The sequence below is a fragment of the Aphidius gifuensis genome, linkage group LG1 (genome assembly GCF_014905175.1).
Source record: "Aphidius gifuensis isolate YNYX2018 linkage group LG1, ASM1490517v1, whole genome shotgun sequence".
Classification (NCBI taxonomy): domain Eukaryota; kingdom Metazoa; phylum Arthropoda; class Insecta; order Hymenoptera; family Braconidae; genus Aphidius; species Aphidius gifuensis.
The window spans coordinates 28,544,892-28,569,218 of NC_057788.1; the positions used below are offsets into that span (position 1 = coordinate 28,544,892).

A 24,327-nucleotide genomic window follows, 5' to 3' on the forward strand; every position below is an offset into this window, starting at 1 on the left:
AAAGAAAAATACAAAGAACAAAGCAAACAAATGGAAAAATAAAAAAAATAGCAATATGAAAATATATATACCCTTTAACGCTCCACCGTCAACCGCAACAATTTGTATAGAATAATCAGGAGTTCTTTCTCTATCAAGACAACAAACAGCTGTTTTAATAACACCAGTTTCTGGTTCAATTTCAAATATTGGTGAGCCTGTTTCTTCTTCAATAACATTTTTTTCAATTGAATACATTAATTTTGCATTTGTTCCCTCACTTGGATCATCATAATCAACAGCTGTCATTGTCATTACCAACATTCCTATATTAAAAATAAAAAAAAACAAAATACATTATAATTTATAAATATATTATAAAAAGTAATTATTAATTTGTTATGTATTAATTACCAGCTGTTCCATTTTCAGTGACATTTCCATGATAAACACCTTGTGGAAATATTGGTGCATTGTCATTGATATCCTTGAGATTGACTTGTACATCAGCATATCCGACAAGTCCTTCACCACCCTCGTCTTGAGCAAACACTGTAAATCGCCATTGAGGTCTTCCATTTGGTTGATCTCGATCCAATGGCTGAACAAGTAATTGAGTTACATTTTATCAAAAAAAAAAAACTAACAAACTTATATAAAGAAAAAATAAAAAAACAAGTAACGAGTTAGTTTTAAAAACTTTTTCAACTGATGGCTTACAAAGAATAGAAAAAGAAAAAAATAAATAAAAGAATGACTCTTTTATTTTGTTGTACAAAAACATGGTGCTGATTCTGCACTGGATAGATAATTTTTTTTTTTAAATTTATTTTTTCTCTTTATTTTATCTTGAATCTTATTTTTGATTTGATCAAGTATAAAAATAATAAATATATTATTTACCTTTAAAACATAAATCTCGCCAGTTGTACGATTAATATCAAATTTACTATTTGCTGGATTTGTTGGATCAATACCTTGACCAGTTAAAAAATAAACAATATTTTGTGGTCTATCTTTATCACCATCTGTTGCCATAACCTGGATCAATTAATTAAAATTATTTTCACATCAATTTTACTTGAAAAATATATATTTTTTTTAATCAACAAACCTGAAGAACACGTTTTGGCAAATTTCTATCATCTTCTTCAGTTATTTGAGTTCTATATGTTGGTCGTTCAAAAACTGGTGGATTATCATTGACATCCTTGACATGAATTACAACAGTTGTGTAATTTTCTCGTAGATTATCTGAAGCTGTTAACTTGAGTTCATACTGTGAATAAAAAGCAAATACATATCATTTAATATCACACTGTAAAACACATATTACTATTGACAATAATGCCAATGAAATTTGTGGTTTCAACTACAAATTTATGTTGTAAATTTAATTGATTTATATATTAATAATATTGTTTTGTAACTTACTCTTTTTCTTGTTTCGTAATCAAGTGCACCAGCAACATAAATTGCACCAGTCATATTTTTGACCGCAAATGCACCACCTATGTTACCGCTTGTAATCTCATATCGAATACGCGAGGCTAAAATAAAATAATACATCAATAATGTTAATTAAATATTTAATAATTATATATAAATTTATCAATGATTATTATTTTGATAATTTAATTTATCAAGTTGTTTTATATAAATAATAATAATACATTTAAATTGTTTGTTAATACAGTTGAAATACAATTGAAAATAATTAATTATGTATAGTAGCAGTTGGGTTAATGTTAAACAATTAGTCCTAAATAAATATATACTCACACTCGTCGTGATCTTTGGCGGTGACAGTAAGTACGGTATGTTGAATGTCCTCATTTTCATCTACCTCAGCCTCGTAGAGGCCCTTGTCAAAATACGGTGGATTGTCGTTCTTGTCGGCAATACCAATTCGAATAAATTTCGTAACTGTAACAAGCAAATAAATTAATTAAACATTTTTTTTTTTTGAAAATTAAACAGTTTAAGCTTCTTTGTATTGTTGTTTTATTAGTGAAGAAAATTACTGTTGTTTATTTTATAATTGGTAATTAAAATAGAAGTTCATAATTCAGTTGGGTCAAAAGAAGTCTTCAATTTAAATGTAATTTTTGAAAAATTAATTCTCCAAGTGGTAGAAATTTTCTAACTTCAAACTGATACTCTTTTTAAACAGAGTCTTTTTTTTCTTCTTTTTATCGTTAATTATTATCATTGTCTATTAAATTTTAATTAGTTAGTTTTTTAATAAATTTTTAAAACCAAACAAAAACTCTTTCAACACTGTAAAAAGTTTCTTTTTAAAATTAATTATTTCGACTAGTAGATAATCAATCATTTCCAAAGAAAAGAAAAATAATTCCAAAAGCGTCATTAATTATTTATAATAAAAAAAAAATTACTTAATTTTTTAACAAATTTAAATATTTAATTAATATTTTATAAATAATCTTGGATGAATAAAAAAAAGTCTCTATTATATATTTTATTGATTTCAATAGAAAAAAAAAAAAAAAAGCATCTTGAAGGTGTAATTCTTTTCAGGTAGTTTTAGTACATAATTATAAATTCAGTAAGCAGAGATACCATGTTAAAAATAAAAAAATTACATTATAGAATAAAGTAAAAGTCAAGAAAAAGAAAAAGAAAAAAAAAATAAATAAACAAGATAAAAAAAAAATAAAAAAATAGTACATAGAAAGTGTAGAACAGCTCGTTAAGCCAGTTGGTGAAAAGTTGCTTGATAATTAATGGAGTGAACGAGGCAATGTCGACGAACGATACGTCTGCTTTTCCATAAGTTTGAAGAACTTGGTTAAACACATACAGTCATAGTACATCACAAGCACATTATAGCTTTTAATAATTCAATGAATTTTAAATAGTAAACAGTACTATAACAACTGATGAATAAATTAAATTAACTTAGTCAAAATAAACACAAAAAAAAATTACTCATTTATACTATAATTATCATTTGATAATTTAAATTTAAAAAAAAATTAATTTTCGTATTTTTACCATGTGTAGAAGATAAATTTATGATAATTTTAAATGGTCAATGACACGTGGGCATTTGTCCAATTCAAGATTTCTCATTTTATTTGACCAGATTGAATTTAACCAGATGTTACACTGACTCTAAACTAATTCTCTTGGGTTCATCAGCCACTTGGGTATTAAATTTATCATAATTATTGTCATGCAAAATCATCATTAACAAACTATCTTATTGCTCCACAAATTTACAAACTATATATTAAACTAGATTATCCATATAAATGCTTATCTTAATATTTGTCTATATTTTGTATAATATATTACAGCAATATTGGCATATATAGGATAGAGAAATTTTGCTTGACAAATCAAGAGACTTTGCTCATTAATGTGTATAAATTTACTTTTGGTACTATCAGTGGATTCAAGGGTCTTTGGAGTGTAAATGTCCTTTGCTTGTTCATACAAGTCAACCACTTGATTACTTAGCCCCTTTATATAAAGACGAATATAGACAAAATTATATACAAAGATTGAGAGAGATAAATTAAGTATATGATATTCAAGTTTTGGACACAAAGAGACAAAACTTAGATTGCATGAGTCGCTTGATCGGGTTAGCTTCTCAGGGTAATTGCCAAGATCAAGTTTTCTCTCTATTGCTATCACAAATTTCACAGTATTTTGTATATATTTTTTTTTTTCCAGTTAATCTTGTTATATACACTCTTGGGAAATATGTTTATCTACTTTTCACAAGTCGTTTTATAAATATATATTTTATTGTTTAGACAGTTATTGTCAGAGGATCACTCCACAAGACTTTTATATTTCTACAATTTTTTATTTATTTTTTTTTTTTTCTAAATTTAAAATACTGGGATTTACAGTTTATCCACAAGACCATCTGGCAAATCGAAAAATTTCAGATACATGAACAGTGTGGTTTTGCAAAAGTGATAGAAAGCTGTAGCAATTCTTGACAACAAAAAAATATAAAATATATATCCACTTATTTTATCTCTGTACTTGAGAATTTTTTTTTTTTTTTTCAAGAGCTTTTTTTGCTTTCCGATTTTCCAGAGTATATGATATATATATTTTTATATATTTTATAGATGAATAGATTGGTAAAATTTTACCTGAATCATATAGCTTTTTTTTTTTTTTATATTTATTTTTGTTATCGCTTGTCGACAATCGTTTCTCCTTCACTTGCACCCGGTGTGATCCAATAAGACTTTTATTTATTTTTACAGACTTTTGTTATTATTATTATTTTTTTTTTTTTGTAAATATACGTGGACGATCTCATACTGTACAATCTGGTGATAAAATGTGGACGTGGTAAGGAACACAATTGAGACCACCACGATAAAAAAAAATATATATTTTTTTGTCAAAGACGAAAATCACCGATTGAATTTTTGAGATATTGAAAGAAATTGAGATTTAACGATTTTTAGAATTTTTTTTTTTTCAGTTACATGTCGACAATTTTAAAGCATTATTATTTATATATGTGTGCGAATTTTATTCACATTGTATTTGTGATTTATTGAGCTGACAAATAGTAGCCACAAATTGTACTCAATTGCAGAAATAAATTTTCATTATAGAACTAAATGAAATATCAAAATTAATTTTACTGTCGATATTGTATGACGAAAAAATTAATCAGAATTTAATATAACGTTACAAAGAAAATAATTGAAATTCTATCTAATAGAAATAAATTAAATTAATTAGTTTTTAAAAATATTATATAAAAAGAATTGAAAATATTTTACTGAGTATAATGCAACTCATGTTTCCAACAAAATTAATATGGCGATTATAATTTTTTTTTCTATTTTTCGGTAAAATTATCATCATACAGATTAATGACTTGTTGTAAATTTAGAGGGTCTTTATAGACAAAGAAAGATATAACTTCATGTCCGGGGCGTGAGCTGTGAGAATAATGCTGAAAACTAAATCGACTCATTCGCTAATGGACCATTGAGTTTCCCCAGAGAATGAACAAAATAATAATATAAAAAAAAAAAAGTAAATAAATGAAAAAAATTCTTATATAATATATCTCTCGAGACATAAATTTTGTACTCGTAAGCAGTTAGAAAGTTCAACAAATGAAAAAGATCCACAAATAAAAATGGAAAAAAATAAAAATATAACTAGTCCTTCTAATCATCACCACTAAATCGACTCTAATGACCCACAAAGGTCATAACAAATAACAATAATCACAAATGATAATAATAACAAAATAATAATAATAATATTTTATAGCCAGTAATAAAAAAAAAATAAATAAAAAAGATAATTAACAGTGATGAAAAATAATCCAGAATGTCGTAAAAATATATAGAAAAAAAAAAAATGATAAAAATAATAGTAATAATAACAAGGGTTGAGTTAAAGTTGAGTTTTAGAAACAAGAGAGTAAACAACATTTTCATTTTACCCGAAATATTTTCTAGTGTAAGTTGGCAACTTTTACAAGTCATAACTCTTTTGTCTCGACAGGCGTAAAATTACGACTTGGATATTTTCAACTGTTGAAAAATTTTTGTTACTAGCTATTCAACTCACTCTCTTTTTTTTTTTTTTTTATATATTTTTATATCTTTAGTATTCACAATATATTTATTTTCCTTTTCCACAATTTTCACTTTTCCCTTTTTTTTTTTTTTACAATTTACTCAACTAAATAAATATATTTACCATTTTTTTTTATTTAAGTTTTATATTTTAAAGTGGCAAAAATAATAAAATTCATATCTTGATGGTAATTGTAAAAATTTCTACAATGCCAAATGGTTATTTATTTATTATTATTGCTTTATTGATAAATGAATTTTTTATTACTTCAAGTTGGTACTTGGATAGGGGGTTGATTATCGAAATGATATATTCACTTGACTTTTTTTTAAAAAAAATGATATAGTAAAAAGTTTTTAAATATAAAAAGTAAATTTGATGAAAAAAAATTTAAAAAACGAGTGGATAATAAAAATAATAATAGTAGAAAAAAGTATAATTAAGGGTAGTGGAAAAATTGTAGAAAAATAAAATGTTTTTTTTTTTTTTTCTATAGGGTTGGTTACACCCAGTGACGACACGTTGTCTTTCGTGTGGCTTGAATTCAAAGGGATTAAAGTAACAGAGACAGAGAAAATTCACGTTACTGGGGCACGGGGTAAGAAATCGATGAAGCACCCTCTCTTCCTCATTCATGCGCTCCCACTATTGTCCAACTGGACGAGCTTTCATGAAAACTAAAAATAAAAAAGCTCGCGCGGGAATATTTGCTTCTTAGCCGCGCCCTAACGTTACCCATACATGTCTACCCTCAAATTTTATACATCTAGTTTTTTTTTAAAAAAAAAAAAAAAAACCTTTTTTATTTTCAACTCTCAACTTTTTGTAACTTTTTTTTTTTCTAATTTTCTACATAGTCAACCTTGCATATGTTCCATATTTCAATGAATTTTTAAAAATTTTAATTTCGGGATTTACAGTAATTAAAAAATGCATATATAAATTTCAAGTACACTGATTTATATTTTTCAACATTTTTTTGTATTTGTAATTAAACATTATATTCAATTTTTTTTTTTTTCATAAATTTATTTTAATTGAATCGAAATTTATATAGTTGAAAAGAAAAAAAAAATTTTTTTTCATTAATATATAATTTTTCATTAATAGACAATGTATAATTATCAAATTTTAATGTGTAATTAATTTAATTTTATATTTTTATTTTAGTAATAAAAATTTATATATATTGAGCTTTTTTTAAAAGCTTAATATTATTTTTAAGTACCACTAGAAACTGGTCAATTAACTGAACAATCGGATTCATCAGATGTATACTAACACGATTCAAACATCCAATTCGAAATTGACCATCATGCAATTGTTCAATTAACACGGTATACTATAAAATCGTTAAAATAAACCCTCATCTAGTAGAAATTTCATACTACACATTGATAATATTCGAAACACTGGCTGAGATTTTTTAAATATTAAAATATAAATTTTAGATAATTTAAATATTAAATACGTCTAGAAATAATATTAACTTTTTAGTATTTTTTTCTGATAGTTTTAATCACGAGTAATTGAACAATTCATTACTTTAACAAAAGTAAGTCTTCGTAAGCTCAAATTAAAGTATATGTCTAGATAAATTTATCAGAAAGTTTCACATTCTATGACCATACTGATTTTCTTTCATTCACAAAATTTATCGCACCAAGTTTCATTTTGGCTTTTTTTTTCAACGTCTTTCAAACTTGTCTTTTATATTTATTTGAGTTTTAAAAAAACTGAGTAATACTTCAATTACGAAAATTAAAATGAACCTTTTAAACAGCCATTAAAATGATCATCATTTTAATATTTTTCTTAAGCTCAGAATTTAAAAAAAAAAAAAAGCACAAAACAGAGTATGTAATGATAAAAGTACTTTAGTATTTAGTGATGTTATGGTATAAATTGCAATTATTTTTAGTCTCAAAGATTTCCATTGCAAAGATTCAACTTATACTGAGTTTTTTTTCGATTTTTTTAAATTTTTTTACTAGTAAAAATGCCCAGGAAAAATTGGTCTTCGCTTCACGAGCTGTGGAGTATAATCGGATTACTCGTTCTAACGATCTCCAAGAGATATTATTCGAAAAAAAAAATGATAAGAGTATAAAAAAAAATATTGCCCAAAGAGAACGAAAGAAAGAGTGGCTCCAGTCATCCAGATTAATTTTATCGGGATTTTTTTTTATAAATTCAACTTGACTTTTAACTTGATAACTTGTCTCGACATTTTGTCAACATATTTCAATCACACTTGATTTATTTTTCAACTATAATTTTCATTTAAAAAATTTATTACTTTGTTATTATATTTTATAAGGACAATTTTTAATTTTTAAGATGAATATAAATGTTGAAATTGATGCAGTCAAGTGTGAAACCACCAGTCAAAACTTATCGTTTGTAAACGATTGAGAAAAAAAGCTTTTATATTATTATATATAAATTAAAATGAAGAAAAAAAAAAAAATGGTCGTAGACCTTTTGAAATAGTTTTCAGCGTTTATATAAAAGCGAGGCTGTAGATGAAAGTACCAAAAACTTGGTGAATTGGTATTTTTTTATTTTTTACTTTGAGGTAGTTCTTTGGGTGGGTTTTTTTTTTTTACTATTTTTGCTATCCCTTCGATGGTGAAATCAAGACTCAGGTATACCTATAGGCTTGACCTGGCTGCTGACACTTCAGTAAGAATCTTTAGATCGAGTCAAAAAGTATCAAAGGAATTTGCTTCGTTCATTAAAATTTCTATCTCTTTCTTAAACTTATCTATCTTACTTAACACTTTGCTTAAAGACTCGTGAATATACAAATTTTCAGAGTGTAATCACTGCTAATTGTTTCTCCAGGTACTTTTCTTAAATTTTCAAATGAGCTTCTGCATGTAAATTTATATATATACACTTTTTTTTTTCTTTAAACTTTTTTGTCCATTAATTAGTTTTGGTCTTTCGTTTTACTAATCCAATATCAAACAGCATGTTTACCAAGTTTAAATAAATTAGAAATTTTTTATTTCATTATATATTTACTTTGACGAAAAAAAAAAAATATATAATTTAATTAATTTAGAAATTAGAAACATTATTTATGCAGAAGAAAAAAATATATATAAATTTTCAAGTATCTAATTTATTTGAAGAAATAAAAATTATAATTTTTCAAATAAAATAAATATTTTTAATACTTGAAAAAATTAATAAACGTTTTATATTCAAATTAAAATTCTTTTAATATTTCTCAGTATTCAATTTCATTTAAATAAAATATTTTTCATTGCTATTAAAATTTTTTATATCATTAAAATTAATAAACAACATATTTCATGCTAAAGATTTTACGTTTTATTTATCTAAATCAAATATTTTTATCACTATTATAAAATAGTATAAACAAATCATAAAAATAAACAAACAACTGATTTTTTAAATTGCATTTTTTTCAACTCATCTCATTTCCGATTCAATATTTCTTTAAAATAAATACTCTTAATACTATTAAAATTATAATACCCTATATTTCATAATGTAGCTTTTATCCTTTCCAAGAGAAAAAAATTATTACATTTTGTTGATTAAACAGTTCCAAGGCATAATAAAAAATAAATTAAAAAATTTATTTAATATATTTAAACAAATCCTTCTATCATCATAATATATTTTTTTCAACTATTTAATAATACTCAACATAATTTCCACTTAATTATAAATTAATTTACAAAAGTACAGGTATAAATTAAACTATTTATTTTTTTCCATGTCAAATTAGACAGACATGGGTTAAATTAACAGACAGAGTAAACTAGTTGGAATGTACTTGGAATCCATGTTATCGAAGCGTGGATTTTCCGACATGAACATCAATTACATATATGCCTGTGTACATATATATATAAAGTTGGTAGATAATTTATATACAGAGCAAGCAACGTATTGTCTGAACCATTGGAATTTCTCGTGCGTCACAGCGTTATATTTTGTTCAAGTCACCGTTGAGGTGGTACAAATCCAACGGACATACAAATATCCAATGAATATATACCAGAGCTTTACGATTGGCAGATCATTGCTCATTTCCTATACTATCAACCAATCCAGCTTCTCGAAAAATCTATCCTTTATTTATATCTCACTCACTTGCACTAATGCAACAACCAGTAACTGCACTTATCGATCTTATAAAACTTATACCTCTTTATATTATATATCACACTAAAAAATAAAACTTTTATAATTCTTTTAGTATTTTTTTTTTTTCTTTTTCTCTCTTACTTCATGGCCCCATGTGACCCTTTCAACAGTACTTCTTTTACAATTTTTTTTATGAACAATTCCCGCAAGTCATTGTCAACATTAATCACCCTTGATTCTACGCCCAGTCGATTCGCAAAAGCCACTTCCGCAATACTAAAAAATCCACCCTCAAATACTTTTTTTATAGATGTATTTTTTTTTATTTGATACTTGAAAAAATCATAGTGCATGTGATTTCTTTTGATGGAAATAAATAATGATTTTTTTTATTGAGATTTTTGTTTTGAATATATAAATGAAGATGATATAGAGACGATATGTTTTGCATTTGTTTGGAATGATATTTATAGGAAAAATGATAGAAAAAAAAGAAGAAGAAATTTGTATGAATGAAAATGTATATATGAAAATGTTGAAAAAATATATTGAGAGATGGTAGAATAAAGAAAAATTCATGATAATATATGAAAATATGGATAGATATTCTTTGCATTGTGAAATACATATTGTCAAGGTATTTACTTTGGTGGTATGTATATATATGAAAAAGTGAATCGAGCGTTGAAACTAGTCGCTTTGAATTTGATGTTATGTTTGAAACCATGCCAAGATAGCTCATAGAAAAATGGTGAGATGATAAAATTGAAAATAATAAAAATATGACTTATGGTTATCTTCAAGGTTACTCGTGTGTACATGATAAAAAATATATTTATTTATTAGAAAAAAATATTATGAAAAAAAAGCTCTATTTATTTTTTTATATTAAAAAAGCTCTATTTATTTTTTTATATTAAAAAAATTAATAGAGCTTTTTTTTTTTTTCATCATTTAAAAATGATTTAAAAATTGAATGGTAATTTTTTTTTTTTTTTTTGATTTTCATAGCTTGTTTTTGTGTTATTAACTATTTTATTTAAAAAATTTTTTTTGGCTGCATGGTTATATCATGAAACTTTTACGCTTCAGTGCTTTATAGTTTTGACATTTGGACTGACAGATCAGTGGAATCCCAGTGTGTTTGAGTGACATAACGAAAATGAGAAAGTGAAAAATTCACATTCACGTGTGCTGACATTAAAAAAAAAATTTACTGCCACGCGATTTCGAATTAAAAAGCACCTCGAGTTTTTTTAGATTATAGGAATTATACATATTCATTTTTTTTTTTTTTTTTTTAAATATAAATCCTCGCTTTTAGCTTCTAACAAGCTAAAAAAAAAAAATTTCTATTTTATTTTTAAATATAAATGGAAAAATGTTAAAGCGTGTTTATCAAAATCTCCTAGCAATTTTCGAGTAAAAAAAAGTTATTATTGATGAAAAAAAAAAAAAAAAAGCTAGATGAAAATTTGTAAAAAAAACCTCAGATCAGACCGTTGAAAGATTGATTGCAAAAAATAGAAAAATAAATAAAAATAAATTTAAATTGGGAGATTCAATTTTGTCATGACGTCGAGAGTTTGGAGTATTTTTTTTTTATGAATTTTGTAGAAAAATAAAAATAGTACGAAATAATTTAAAAGCTATATATTTTATTTTTTATTTAAATTTGCTTGAAATAGGTTAATTAAAAATTGGCAATGCGCGTTTCTATTATATCTATACGAGAACGTTTTAAATAATAAAATTGATAATAATAATTGTTGAATTATTCAACGATCTAACTGTTATATTTTTTCATCTTATATATTTTTTAATTAGAAATATATAATACTCTATTTATTTTTTTAATTACTCTATTTCATGGAGAAAAAAAAAATGTATATCCAGTGAATATTTGAGTTTAAATTTTCTGTTTATTCATTATTTTTTTTTAACAAAAAAAATAAAAAAAAATATTGAATTTAAAAGCAAAAAAAATCTTTTAAAATAAATGACGAAATAAATGGCGATCAGTGATGATCGATGAGTATTTTTTTTACATTTTTTTTTTGTTTATTTGTAATACAGATAAAAAAAATAAAATAACTGTTTTTCTATTGATAAAGAGAAAAGTCTGTAACAGCCACGCAAGCTTTGTAATATATATATTTTTTTTCCAATTTTATTTTTATATTTTATTTTTGTTTTCAGTTCAATTCCAAAGCTGAAAAGTACAATTCAACCATGTGCAGTGTCAGTGACTATTTTCCATCGAAAAAAATAAAATAAAAAAAAATTTGTATTTGTTTGTGACATAAAATCTGATTATTCTATTTAAAAAAAAACATTTCTTGAAAATTAAAAAAATAATCAAACAAATAAAATTGTAAAAAACCATTAATAAGTTTTCTTTTAATTATTTTTAGATATTAAATTTATCTACTGGAAATATTTGATATTTAATATAGAAACCATAAAAAATTAAATTGTTTATAAAGTTATTATATTAATTAAAATATATAATATTAATATTAAAATAAATTAGTACAATATTTGATTTATAACAAAATGTATTTTGATTTGAAATTAAATATAAATTTAATGATTAAAAGTATATCAAAGTTTGAAAAATTCAATTGAAATTAAACTAAACGTGTAATTGAATGTTTACCGAAAGCTCTTGATTGAGCTTTCAATAAAATATATATTATATTTGATTCAATGTTAAATGAGTCAAAGCAATTTTGTTTGAAATAGAAAACTAAATTACCCATTATATTTATTAAGCATCAAAACAATAAAATAAATTCACTTCTTAAAAAAATAAATACTCAAAGGAAAATTAAACAATTATTATTAAAAAAAATTAATAAAATAAACAAAAGATTTACTAGTTTATTTATTTATTTATTTATTTATTTTAAAGAGTAAAAAGTTCAACGACTGTGTTATTATATGTCGTTTCGTTCACGAAAATAACTATAGTAAAGTCAGTATATTTATTTCTAGTTTTTTATTTGAAAAAAAAAAGAAAATAAATAAAAAAAACTAAGACTTTTACAAGCTTGCTTGAAAGCTTTAAAAAATATAAAAAATAAAAAATACCTTCAGGGAATATTGAGCTATAAAATCCTCTTTCATTTCGTGTTCCAATTTTCCGCCTCATATTTATCCGAGCCTAAAGATTATTCCTTGATATAAAATATAAACGACAAAATATAGAAACCAAAATATTCCACCTATGTTTTTTGCCCCCGCAAAAGATCATTTGCCGTTTTTTTTTTTTTGAATTTTATATATCCGGTATTTTAAAATTTCATATAAAAATATTTTTAATACTATTGAATAAATTTGATCCTATATTGATTGGGATAAAATATTTATAAAGATAAAAATGGAATAAATGAAATAAACGTAAAAATAAAATATTAAAAAATAGAAAATTATTTGAATTTAAAGTAGCAATTGTGTAGAAAAAAAAGCTAAATACGTTAATGTAAATTATACATCTGCATTGCCATTACCCATGTAACCATTGCTTGTATTATATTTCATAAATTCGAGGAAATTTTCTGAATTCGTGAAGCTTGAAAATGCTGATGAAGCAGTATTATCGTTGCCGTTAACAGCCTGCTCGACTCACATAAAATACACATACATATACACATTTTTTCTCAACATATATATGAAAAAAAATTCACTGTAAAATGAGAGACTCCCACTCAATTCCACAGAACTCTTTCTGAATTTTCATTTTCTGGAAAAATTGACTCAACGCTTCACAGCAAATAATAATAAAAAATGAAAAAAATATTTTTTTTTTTTTTTAAATGAACAAACGAGTATATAGGGAAAAAAAATCAACAAATTCATAGTAAATTAAGTCATGAGTAAAAATAAAATGAACATGACATTAAATAAATTAAAAAAACATGAAAAAAATAATAATAAATGTAACATTTCATTTGTTGTATTTTACTTTGTAGAAATCTTTTAATTGAATTTTCAAAACGACGAATGAATAAATGAAAAACAGAAAAAAGTTTATTCTTACTGTGAGAGACTACAATAGCTTCAAGTACACAATGGTCAGTTGGTTTTCTAGGCGCTAAAATGCCATTAAATTTAATGGCATCAGTGTATTACCTTGGTTGAGGTGACATCATGGGGTTGAGTCACTGAGAAAACTACTAGGTTAAAGAGGTTAACAAAAACAAAAAAGAAAAAAAAAAAGAGTTGTTAAAATTAAGAGTCAGAGAGGAGAAAAAAGAGGGTTGAGTTAAACCACTGACGATCCTAACAACAACTCCAGTGACCCCTGGGGAAAATACTCAACGCGAAGCTCTTTTAGCCATGAGTCTATAGAAATCCCACGAGAATGTTCTTTGATGCTAAGAACAAAACAAAAAAAAACTTATAATAATAATAATAATAATTTATTATAATTTTAAAAAGTTTGTTAAGAAAAAAAGATTTTTTTTTTTTATATGTGGCAGTTAAAATTGAAAGGTATAATCAAAATGAGGAAAAAAAAAATTAAGAAAATATAAATTACGTTTTAATTGAATGAGATGCGAGAATTTGGCTATTCAATTTTAAAAAATTTTCTTTTTAACTATTATTATTATTGTTATTATTATTGTTATTATTGCTTTGAAATTTGCACGTGAATTTTTATAAATTTTTTTTTATTTTAAAAGACTCGTGAGGTCTTAATTTAGTGTCGAACGGTTACCGGGTTAAAAGTAATTTTAAATTTAATATATGATTTTAAAATATTTTTATAATTAATATTTGATTAACTAATAAAGGATTTAATTTATAATGTTAAGAATTATTATTGAATTAAAATAAAGTGTATAGTTATTAATTTATCTAAAGAATAAATTTTTTTTAAGTAGTAAAACATTGTTTTGGTCAGACATATTTAAATGATAGTTTCAATTGACGATTACTGTGATATTAAAATGAAAAAAAATAAAATAAACTATAGTTTTATATTAAAATGATGAATATATATTATTTAACATAAAAAAAAAAATTGTTTGATGAATTTTAGTATTCAGAAAGTAAAGCGTGTAGTTTAAATATTTTACAATGAAAAAAGGAAAAAGTTTAAAGTTCTTATTGATGTTTAGAATAAAATTTGAATTTAAAAAAAATACTTTATAAATAAATAATAAAATAATAATGTGCACATGAGTTTTTGAAAAATTATTATAATAAAAAAAAAAAAATATAAAAAAGTGTAGTGGAAGATTTTTGATCGTTCATAGTTGATGGTTAAAGTGACGTTTAAAAAATGAAGGGTTTTGGTTTGAGTGAGGTTGCCTTGAAAGTAAGACATGTTTTTGAGCACAACATTCATCTTCAGCATATTATTTTTTTTATATAAATATGTATATATAATATTTTTTTTCTTCTCAACAAAAGCCTTGACTTTGATCATTTATCGAAGATGTTTTGATCTCTTTATTTTTATTTTTTCAATTTTTTCACAATTCATTTTACTATATTTTTTCTGTTCGTTTCTTGATATTTTTTTTATGTTTGTGCTTTTTTTTTTTTTTTTCATCTTATCTGGTGTTACCCGGACTATGTCAATACCCTCGAGCAAGTCTTGAATTGTTTGATTAAGCCACACAGCTTCAAAAAATAAAAGACAGAAGAAATTTTTTATTTTTTTTAACTTTCTTTTCCAAGGTTTTTTTTATTTTTTTATTCTCAGTTTGAGTGTATTATATACGGTTGAAAAACGGACAGACTCTCTTGCCAAGGATTCCAGTGATTTTACTACCACAGTAGTAATAACTAATTCCAGTCAAACAGACAACGTAAATCTTGTTCTTCAAAAGTTAAATTTAATCGCCACTTTATAATAGATAGATATACATATACTTTATATATATTCGGTAATTTAATTTGCCTAATTTTACGCTATTGTCAAAAAGCCATTGGCTTAATTAATAATAATTATAAATTAATTAATTTACAAAGTTTTTAATTTGATATCCAACAAAATGAATGTAAATTTATCAATAAAATATATTTTTTAAAATCATTTTAATTTGTTTTTCTGGCTAAACTTTAATATTTCATTGAAATTTTTTTTTTCTTTTTAATTTTATTTATGTTCCTTTTTTTAAAAATATATATTGCCCGGTCAATATGTCGCCAGCTGTGGTGTTTGTGCGCGGTGTTACAGTTAAACCAAAATGTTTGTGCGAGCTGTCATCACGAGCCATCGAAAAAAATATATAAATAACGATAAAAAAAAATCATAAAAAATAGCACAGTGTTGTGAGCATAAATATATTTGAAGTATGATCATACTATATATGTATATTATAAAAAAATTATTAAATTCTGTTAGATAATACATTTTTAAAAATTTATTTTTCAACGATAAATTTATTTTTTAAAAGCATGAAACAGTCGACATGATGGAGAATCAAGTTTACCAATATTTAAAATAAAATTTTACTAATGAAAAAAAAAAAAAAAACAAGTAAAAATGAATTTTAATAAAAAGTATGATTTTTTAATTTACATATGTAATTTTTTTATTATTTTTTTTATCCAGTTATTTCAACAATATAAATTTAATTTTTTTTACGAAACATATATCAATAAGTTTTTTATTGAACTATTAATTCTTTTGTGGAAAAAAAAAATTCATCCTCCATTTATTATTTAAAAATCGATATATTTAAATAAAAAAAAAAAAAATCAGTCATAAATAAAGTAGATTTAATCTTTATTGTTGTTTATATATTCAGCATGACAATGGGCTATTAAATATGTATTGAAAAATATAACTAAAGATTCAAGGTAAATAAAAAAAAGATAAAATAAATAATATTAAATTTTCAAATAAAACAAAATTAAGTTGTTGCTTTGCATAAAATAATTAAATAAATATTATCTTTGTAACATTTGAAATAGGAAATTACAGAATTTAATTGAAGGATAATTAGAAAATTCACTCAGCCAAGAAGCTCAATATCCGATGAGCATTTAATGATAAATACCTTTAATAATATTCACGAGTAAATTTATATATCAGCTTGCATAGTATTAAATAACACAATTCTGATAATTCCATAAATCCATGTAGGGTTTCATGTATCAAAATGCCAACATGAAAAACCATATACAGTATCTATTTCTGTCAAAGCGCATTGTTTCATTCTAATTCAACTATTTGCATTTGCAAATTCCATGGCTCATTTTAGCTGTAATATTCTTGACATATTTTCATGTTTTTTATTTTTATTTGTACTTTTAAAAAAAGCTCGCTATATTATCATTGATAAAAAAATAAAATAAATAAAAGTATTTATTGTATGAGCTTTATTTTTCCGTTAAATTTGACTCTCAACTTTACTTGTTTATCGTAAAAGCTTTATTCGCTTTTGGTGTGAGCTTTTAACCAAAAAACCATAAAATTCTTAATAACCTTTTGTATATAATATTTGATTATTTAGAATTATTTTTTTATAAATTTATAAACACATCATTAAACTAATCTTTTTACAAAAAAATTCACTATCATTTTGTTAATTTAAATAATAATTTACACTGTTTTTTTTTTTAATTTTAAAATAAAATTTATTTCTTTTATTTTTTCTCATTAGAAAGGAATAGTATCGTTAATTTTTTATTGTTATATATTTTTTTTATTGAAGTACATATGAAATAAAATAAAGAGAAACATTGTTGATTATCTTTGACTTTGTATATATTTTTTTATTCATTTTCTTATTCTCATTTCTCGCATGAAATCGCATAGTTTACTTTTTCATATATAATATCATACATTTTACTTGTATTTTTTTCTTTATATATATATTTTTTTTTCTATTTTAGTTATCATTCGTATATGTTTATTATTTTTTCTACCTTTTATTTTGTCGTAACAATGCATGCTCTATCTATTTCACGGTTTTTATTTCTTCGAGAATTCTCGTTCATTGTCAGTAGAAAAATCGAGATTCATATTTTTATTTTATATTTATATATTGTTGAATCTCTGCTAAAAATATCAAGAATTTTTTTTTTCTATTTAAATAAATAAAACTGATAAAAAAAACGATGATATTATAAAAAAAAATAATAATGAGCAATACTTTGCATGACCCTTTTTTAAATTTTTTTTTTTTTTTTCTCTACAACACCGTATCATGACGAGATATTATTATTATTTTCATTTTTTTATAAATATAATATTCTATTTTTTTATCACGTTTTTTATTTTTTATTTTTTCGTTGCGTTGTTGTGGTTATAATGACATTTTCATACTCCAAAGTCCATCAGAATATTCCCGCAAAAAAAAAGGATAATAATAATAATATTTAAACAAAAAAAAAATAATAACATTGGTAATTTAAAAAATAGAAAATTGCAAAATTCCCAAGAAGCGAGTTTAATGGTTAAAATGAAAATTTTTTAAAATTAATACTAATGCAAAGAAAAGTGTTTTAAATAGGTCGAAAATAAAAAAAAAAAAAAAAAGTGATAAAACGATAGAACCAGAGAAACGTGTTATAAAAAATAAAAATTTGTCCTAATTGGCTACGTTTCATGAAACAGAATAAAGAAAATAAAGTAAAATCCGAGAAAAAAGTTTTATTAGCGTTGAAGATACCGGAGAATATTCATGAGGCACATGTTGCTTTCTTTCATTTTTATTACTTTATAATATTTTTTTTTTAAAAAAAGAACAACATTTATTTTACTTGTTTTTACTTTTTAATTTGACTTGGGACAAGACAGGTGTGGTTTAATTTTAATAGAAGAAATGCATGATAAAAAAATAAATAAAATAAAATATAAAAAATTCAAGTACATGTATGTATTCATGTGTGATAATGATAAATAAAAAAATAAAAAATTATACGAGTATTTAACAAGAGAAACACGTAACACACTCAACTATTTAGAGTGTATAATCCAAGCTCGGGTATATATGTGATAAATTAAAATGTTAATTAACATACACGTGTCTTTTAAGTTGATAACCAAGAGTTTTTAGAATCAAAATGATAAAGATTATTTTGAATTTAAGAGGATGAAATAAAAATATAAGCTTTAGTTAAATTATAAAAATTATAAAAGGGTTTATTAATTCAAGATACTTGCTGAACTATATTACATAATTTTACTAATAAAAAAATATATTAAATATTTGCGTCATAATTATTTAGTGAATAAACAATTTATAAAATTTAAAGAATTTTATAATTTATGAAAATAAATATAAATTGCTTTGAATATTTTTATTATATTCAAAATTAATTAGAGTTTAAACGTTGTCGTAACAATTTTGTAATAAAAACTTTGAGTAGAATTTATTCCCTTTAAATTTCAAATTTTCAATTATTAAATTTTTTTTTATAATATATTATTAAAATTATATTTTATGTATATAATTTGTTAAATAAATGTATCTTTATAAATAAAAAAATTATTTGTTATTTATATTTTAATTAAAATTCAAAAAATAATAAATTAAAAATAAAAAATAGTTATTTAAAATTTTAATAAACATACAAATGAGAATACCACACTTATTCAAATTAAATTTTTTTATATTCTTCATAGTAAAAAACAAAAAAAAAAAAAGAGCTACGAATAGATCCACATTTATCTCGCTTCACAATTGTAAAATAGAAGAAAAAAAAAAAGGATAAAGAAGAGAGTACAAAAAAGTGTTCGACAATTCCATCAATTAAAACCTGAAAAGTTAAAAAAAAAAAAAGGAAAAAATAATAAAGTTGAAATAAATAGAGCATAAGCCCATGATTATGTAAAGGATTTTAAACCAGTAAATTTTTCCATCAGGCTCACAACAATTTCAATTTGACCCCGAGCAAGTTGAATACGTAAAAAATCGCGAATTGGATACTGTTCTCGTTAGCCATGACTGATAAGAACGAGAAATATAAAACCGTTGGATTTTTACAATACAATTATTCTGTTTTATTTTTTTTTTTGTTCATTTTTATTATTTGTATCCACTGGATATAAATGGCAAGTGTGGTTTGCTACTGGTTGTAACAAGTAGAAAAAAAAGCAAAAAAAAAAAAACAAAGTAGAATAATAAAAATAAAGTCAAATGGCAAAATAAAAATAATATAAAAACAAGCAATATATAAAATTAAAAAAAAAAAAGAGAAAATTACTTGAACGATATGAGATATTTTATCACGATTGTGAATTTTTTTTCTATATCAAATACAACAAAAACGATTGTGATAGTAATATCTAATTGTTTTTTTTCTTTGTGTACCAATATTTTATTTTTTTCGTTGTATTTCGATTTCGATTACAATTCAATATTGCAACATGTTTATCAATCTCAACACACATTTTCAATTTATATTTTTTATAAATATATAAAATTAAATTCTACCATTTCACGTTTAATTATTCAGTCATTTATTTATTTTTTTTTTGTTTTCTTTTTATTGAAATTTTATATTCCTTTTGTAAAATATTGTATTGTATTTTTTTTTTTTGTAAGCTTTTATTCTATCAGTCATTAAAATATACTCATATTTCAGTTTTAAATAATAGATTATTAGACAAAGACAATTTAAAAATAAATAAATAAAACATTATAATTTAGAATAAAAAATTTATATATAAAGTTTATTATTGAAAAATCATGTACTAAAATGAACAATGAAAAAATATTTTTCATTAATACAAATATTTATATGATAATAAAATATAAAACTGTCATTTCAAGATATATTTTACGTAATGTTCAGTCGTTTGGTAACGTATGATATCAAGGGTAGTTTTCAATGGCCAACGTGACTATCTCATTCCTCTTTTATATATATCTCAACCCATTTCTATTTTCTATCTACCATCATACTTTTCTCTGATATCTAACCTACAAGGTTCCACAATATTTGATATCGCTTAATGCAATGCGCATATAAAGTATTTCATTATATTCTATCATGAGAATTTGAGAAAAGGTATTGAGTTTTGAAAATGAAATCACAATTGTTCTTCGTAAAATTGCCAATTCCAATCACAATACATATAACCTATATTTATTTTTTTTTTTATTTTTTTATTTTATGTTTAAAACTTGTAGAAATTGGAGAAATTTTTATTTTTTTTTCCAAGCTTTTATTGATTAAAGAAAATACAATAATGCTTGTAAGAAATTTTTTTTTTTTTCTCGGGCTAGGCTATTGTCAAACGTTGCAATTATTTACAATTAAATAAAATCATGACAATTTTGTGCCACTAAATTTGTCATTTTAAATATCCACTTTAACTGCATGATGATTTTAGTATCACTCTAATTTTATTGAACTTTCCAACTCACTTGTTTTTCTTACTCAATTTAATCATATAACTTTTTTTTATTTTTTTTTTTTAAAAACTGCAAATATTATTCTAAATTTTAGAATAATATTGAAATTCATTAGTTGAATATAATAATAATAATAATAATTCAATTGAGATGATTAAGTTAAAAAAATAAAAACTTTTTTTGTTTTTTGATTTTATTTTAAAACTTTTTAAAGTAAATTTAAGAAAAAAGAAAATTTACTTTTACAATGATGTAATTATTTTTAATAAAAAAAAAAAAAAAAAAAAAGACAACTAATAAAATTTTGAGTAAAAAGAAATTGAAATTTCAAAGTTATGAAAATTTTAAAAACTTAAAAAATAATAGAATAATTATTTTATATATTTTTATAAATATAATTTCATAAAATACAATATCAATTAAATAGAAATAATTCAATTGACCTTATTTGAAGAAAAAAATTTCATAAAAAACAAATAACAAAAAAATTTTTTAATCAACATAAAATATCAAATTAAATTTACAATTTTATACATGACTTGTCGAGTAATTTTCAATTGTAAAATACCAACATAAATAGTTAAAATTCCAAACATAAATTTTCAGAAAACATCCAATTAATGAATATGCAAAAATAGTGAGAAATATATATATCCATTATGTAATTACAAATAAATCCACAACATCGATAAATAAAAATATAAAAAAATATAAATTTGTGTATTTGAAGGGCTAGAGTATGTGAGATGATAAATCCAATAGATGCATATTCTCTAGGTGTTCACATCAAGCAATTTGATATATACTTTAAAACACATAAAAAAAAAAAATAAGCCAACGTGCTTGGATTATTGCAAGTATGATAACTTCTGAAATGCTTGACTATTATCTTACAAAACAAAATTGTATATTCCACAACTGAATCAACCCTTCTATTTGAAATTCCTTTTACACTAAAAACCAATATATATTTATATTATTATCATCATTGTATGTGTTATATATCATACTCGAATAAAATTAGTTTATGTTTAAATCACTATGAAGCACGTTCTTGATGCTAAATTCCACAAACTCAACATGATAAGATTTAATCAAATTCAATGTATATATATTAGTGGATATATGAATAAAGGAATAAAGGAATTGTAGAATGAATGAATGAATGACTGAATGAAGGAAGGAAACTAAAGTCTAAACCAACTTATATCCTGGACAATAAGACATTGACATATTCTCTATTTTACAAGATTAAATTAAATTAGTATATATGATGAAATTATAATATGACAATGTATTTGAAAATGTGTTTCAAACAATCAGGAAATTAAGCCAACTGTAGGTATACAAATATGTTTCATTTGAAACACTGGCATTTGGTGGTCTTAATTTAAACCACATATTTTTATAAAAAAATAAAATAAATATAGGTAATAAAATAATAAAGAAAAAAGCTCAAGTAAAAGTGTCATTTTCACTGTGTTTATGTATATAAATACAAGTGTAAATGGCAAAACAGTAAAGTGGTGTATTTGATGGTTTTTATTATTATTTTTGTTTGTTTTGTTATTTTATATGTATACTTGTTTCACATGTGTCGTGTATATACTTGACTTTTCAAAACAAAAGGCATCACTACAACTCTTGTCATATATATTTTCATGTTAAATTTATATATTATAAACACAAAATAACATAGGCCAAAGGTACTGATATATTTTAATTTACTATACAAGTGTTGAACAATTATACAATCAACAAAAATAAGCTTAATTTTTTTAAAATAAATTTATGTTAATTAATAAATGGAAAATTTATAAACATAAACATGCCTGAAATATAATACTGACTTGCATTTTATTATGAATAATTTTTAAAATAATTTTCCAACCCTTAAAATGAAAAAATAATTGTTGTTTAAAAAAATATAATCTTGGTAACTAAAAAAAGCTCTATATAAAAAATAATATAAATTACATTGCTATGTTAAAATTTTATCTAAATTCAATCTAAATACCGTGTAATTATAATAAAATAAATAAACAAAATGAATATTCATATAATAAGACAAGAAAAAAAATTAAAAAAGCTTTAAAAAAATTATTAAAGCTTTGAATATTAAATTGGCGATTGTTGTTGAATGATAATTTAAATAATTAAATCATCTTGATGATGGTGTTGTTGATAAAAGGGGTTTTGAATTGTGATGGACAATTTGGTAGATGGTTTGTAATATGTTAGATGCGATGACATTATCTAAGGCATTGGACGATGCTTGAGTAGGTGAAAGAGCTTTATAGTTAAATTTTGTTTCGCTTGAAAGATATATACATATGAATATTGTTGATCCAGATGTATATAGACACTGTATTGGTGTATGTGTATGTTAGTTGTAGCCCAGGGGGTATACTTTGGCACGAAGAGATTGCATTACGTTACATAGTCGATATTGGACGACGATACCATCAGCGAATTGGTCTGGCGCACCGTCAGCGCGACCCTTGCTGTTTCACATGTACATATATATATCAAGTACATAAATATATATATATAGTTCATGCATGGCTTAAACTACTTATCGTCGCCTGAATTGACAAAGTTACGTGAGTTTTCAGCTACTTGAGCTACTAGTTATGTATTATATATTTCTTATATATTGTATATATTCGCTTGCTAAGTTTCAAGTACATACATTTATATATTTTTATCACTATTTCTCTTTTTTTTTTTTCGTTTTATTTTGATGGATATATGTTACATAAACTATTTAAACTTTTAACGAAATTGTTAAATATACATTTAATAAGTAGAAAGTTTAAATAACTTGATTTTTCATATGAAATTTTAGACTGTTTATTTTTTTATTTGCATTAATTTATGATTGTTAAAAATATTATTATTGGTATTTAATTTTTAGTGTGGCGTTTGTTTGAATGAGAGGTTAATTAGTTTATTAATTTTTGCTGTTTTTAATATTTGGAATTTATTGAGAAAGTTGTCATTTAATGAATTTAGTTTTTTATTAAATTTTTTGATTTTTTTAAAATTGATTGATGAATTATATTCAAGAATTTGTTCATTTAAAAACTTTGGCTTTTTGTAGGTTTTTTAAATAATCAAAACAGTGTGAAATTTAAAGTTTTAAAGTGTTTTTTTTTTTTTTTTTAAGGATATATTTATGAATTATTATAAAAAAGGTAAATGGAAAATTCCTTTGCTTTGAATTGTTGGAGAAAAACTTTACACTTGAAGCATTAAAATTTGATGGTGATATTAATTTTCGTAAATTATA

General features: G+C 23.0%; 1 protein-coding gene across 4 annotated transcripts in view; it reads right to left on the minus strand.

Annotated features, from left to right (window-relative positions):
• LOC122860117 (neural-cadherin) overlaps positions 1 to 24,327 on the minus strand; it is an 80,843-nt gene that overhangs the window by 7,711 nt on the left and 48,805 nt on the right. For all 4 annotated transcript variants that reach the window (XM_044163774.1, XM_044163775.1, XM_044163776.1 and 1 more), the window contains 6 exons: positions 1,762 to 1,905; positions 1,414 to 1,529; positions 1,094 to 1,258; positions 883 to 1,020; positions 394 to 580; positions 72 to 305 (listed from right to left, as the gene is read on the minus strand). In XM_044163774.1, coding sequence (XP_044019709.1) covers positions 72 to 305; positions 394 to 580; positions 883 to 1,020; positions 1,094 to 1,258; positions 1,414 to 1,529; positions 1,762 to 1,905 — 984 coding nt within the window. The remainder of the gene's footprint in view (positions 1 to 71; positions 306 to 393; positions 581 to 882; positions 1,021 to 1,093; positions 1,259 to 1,413; positions 1,530 to 1,761; positions 1,906 to 24,327) is intronic.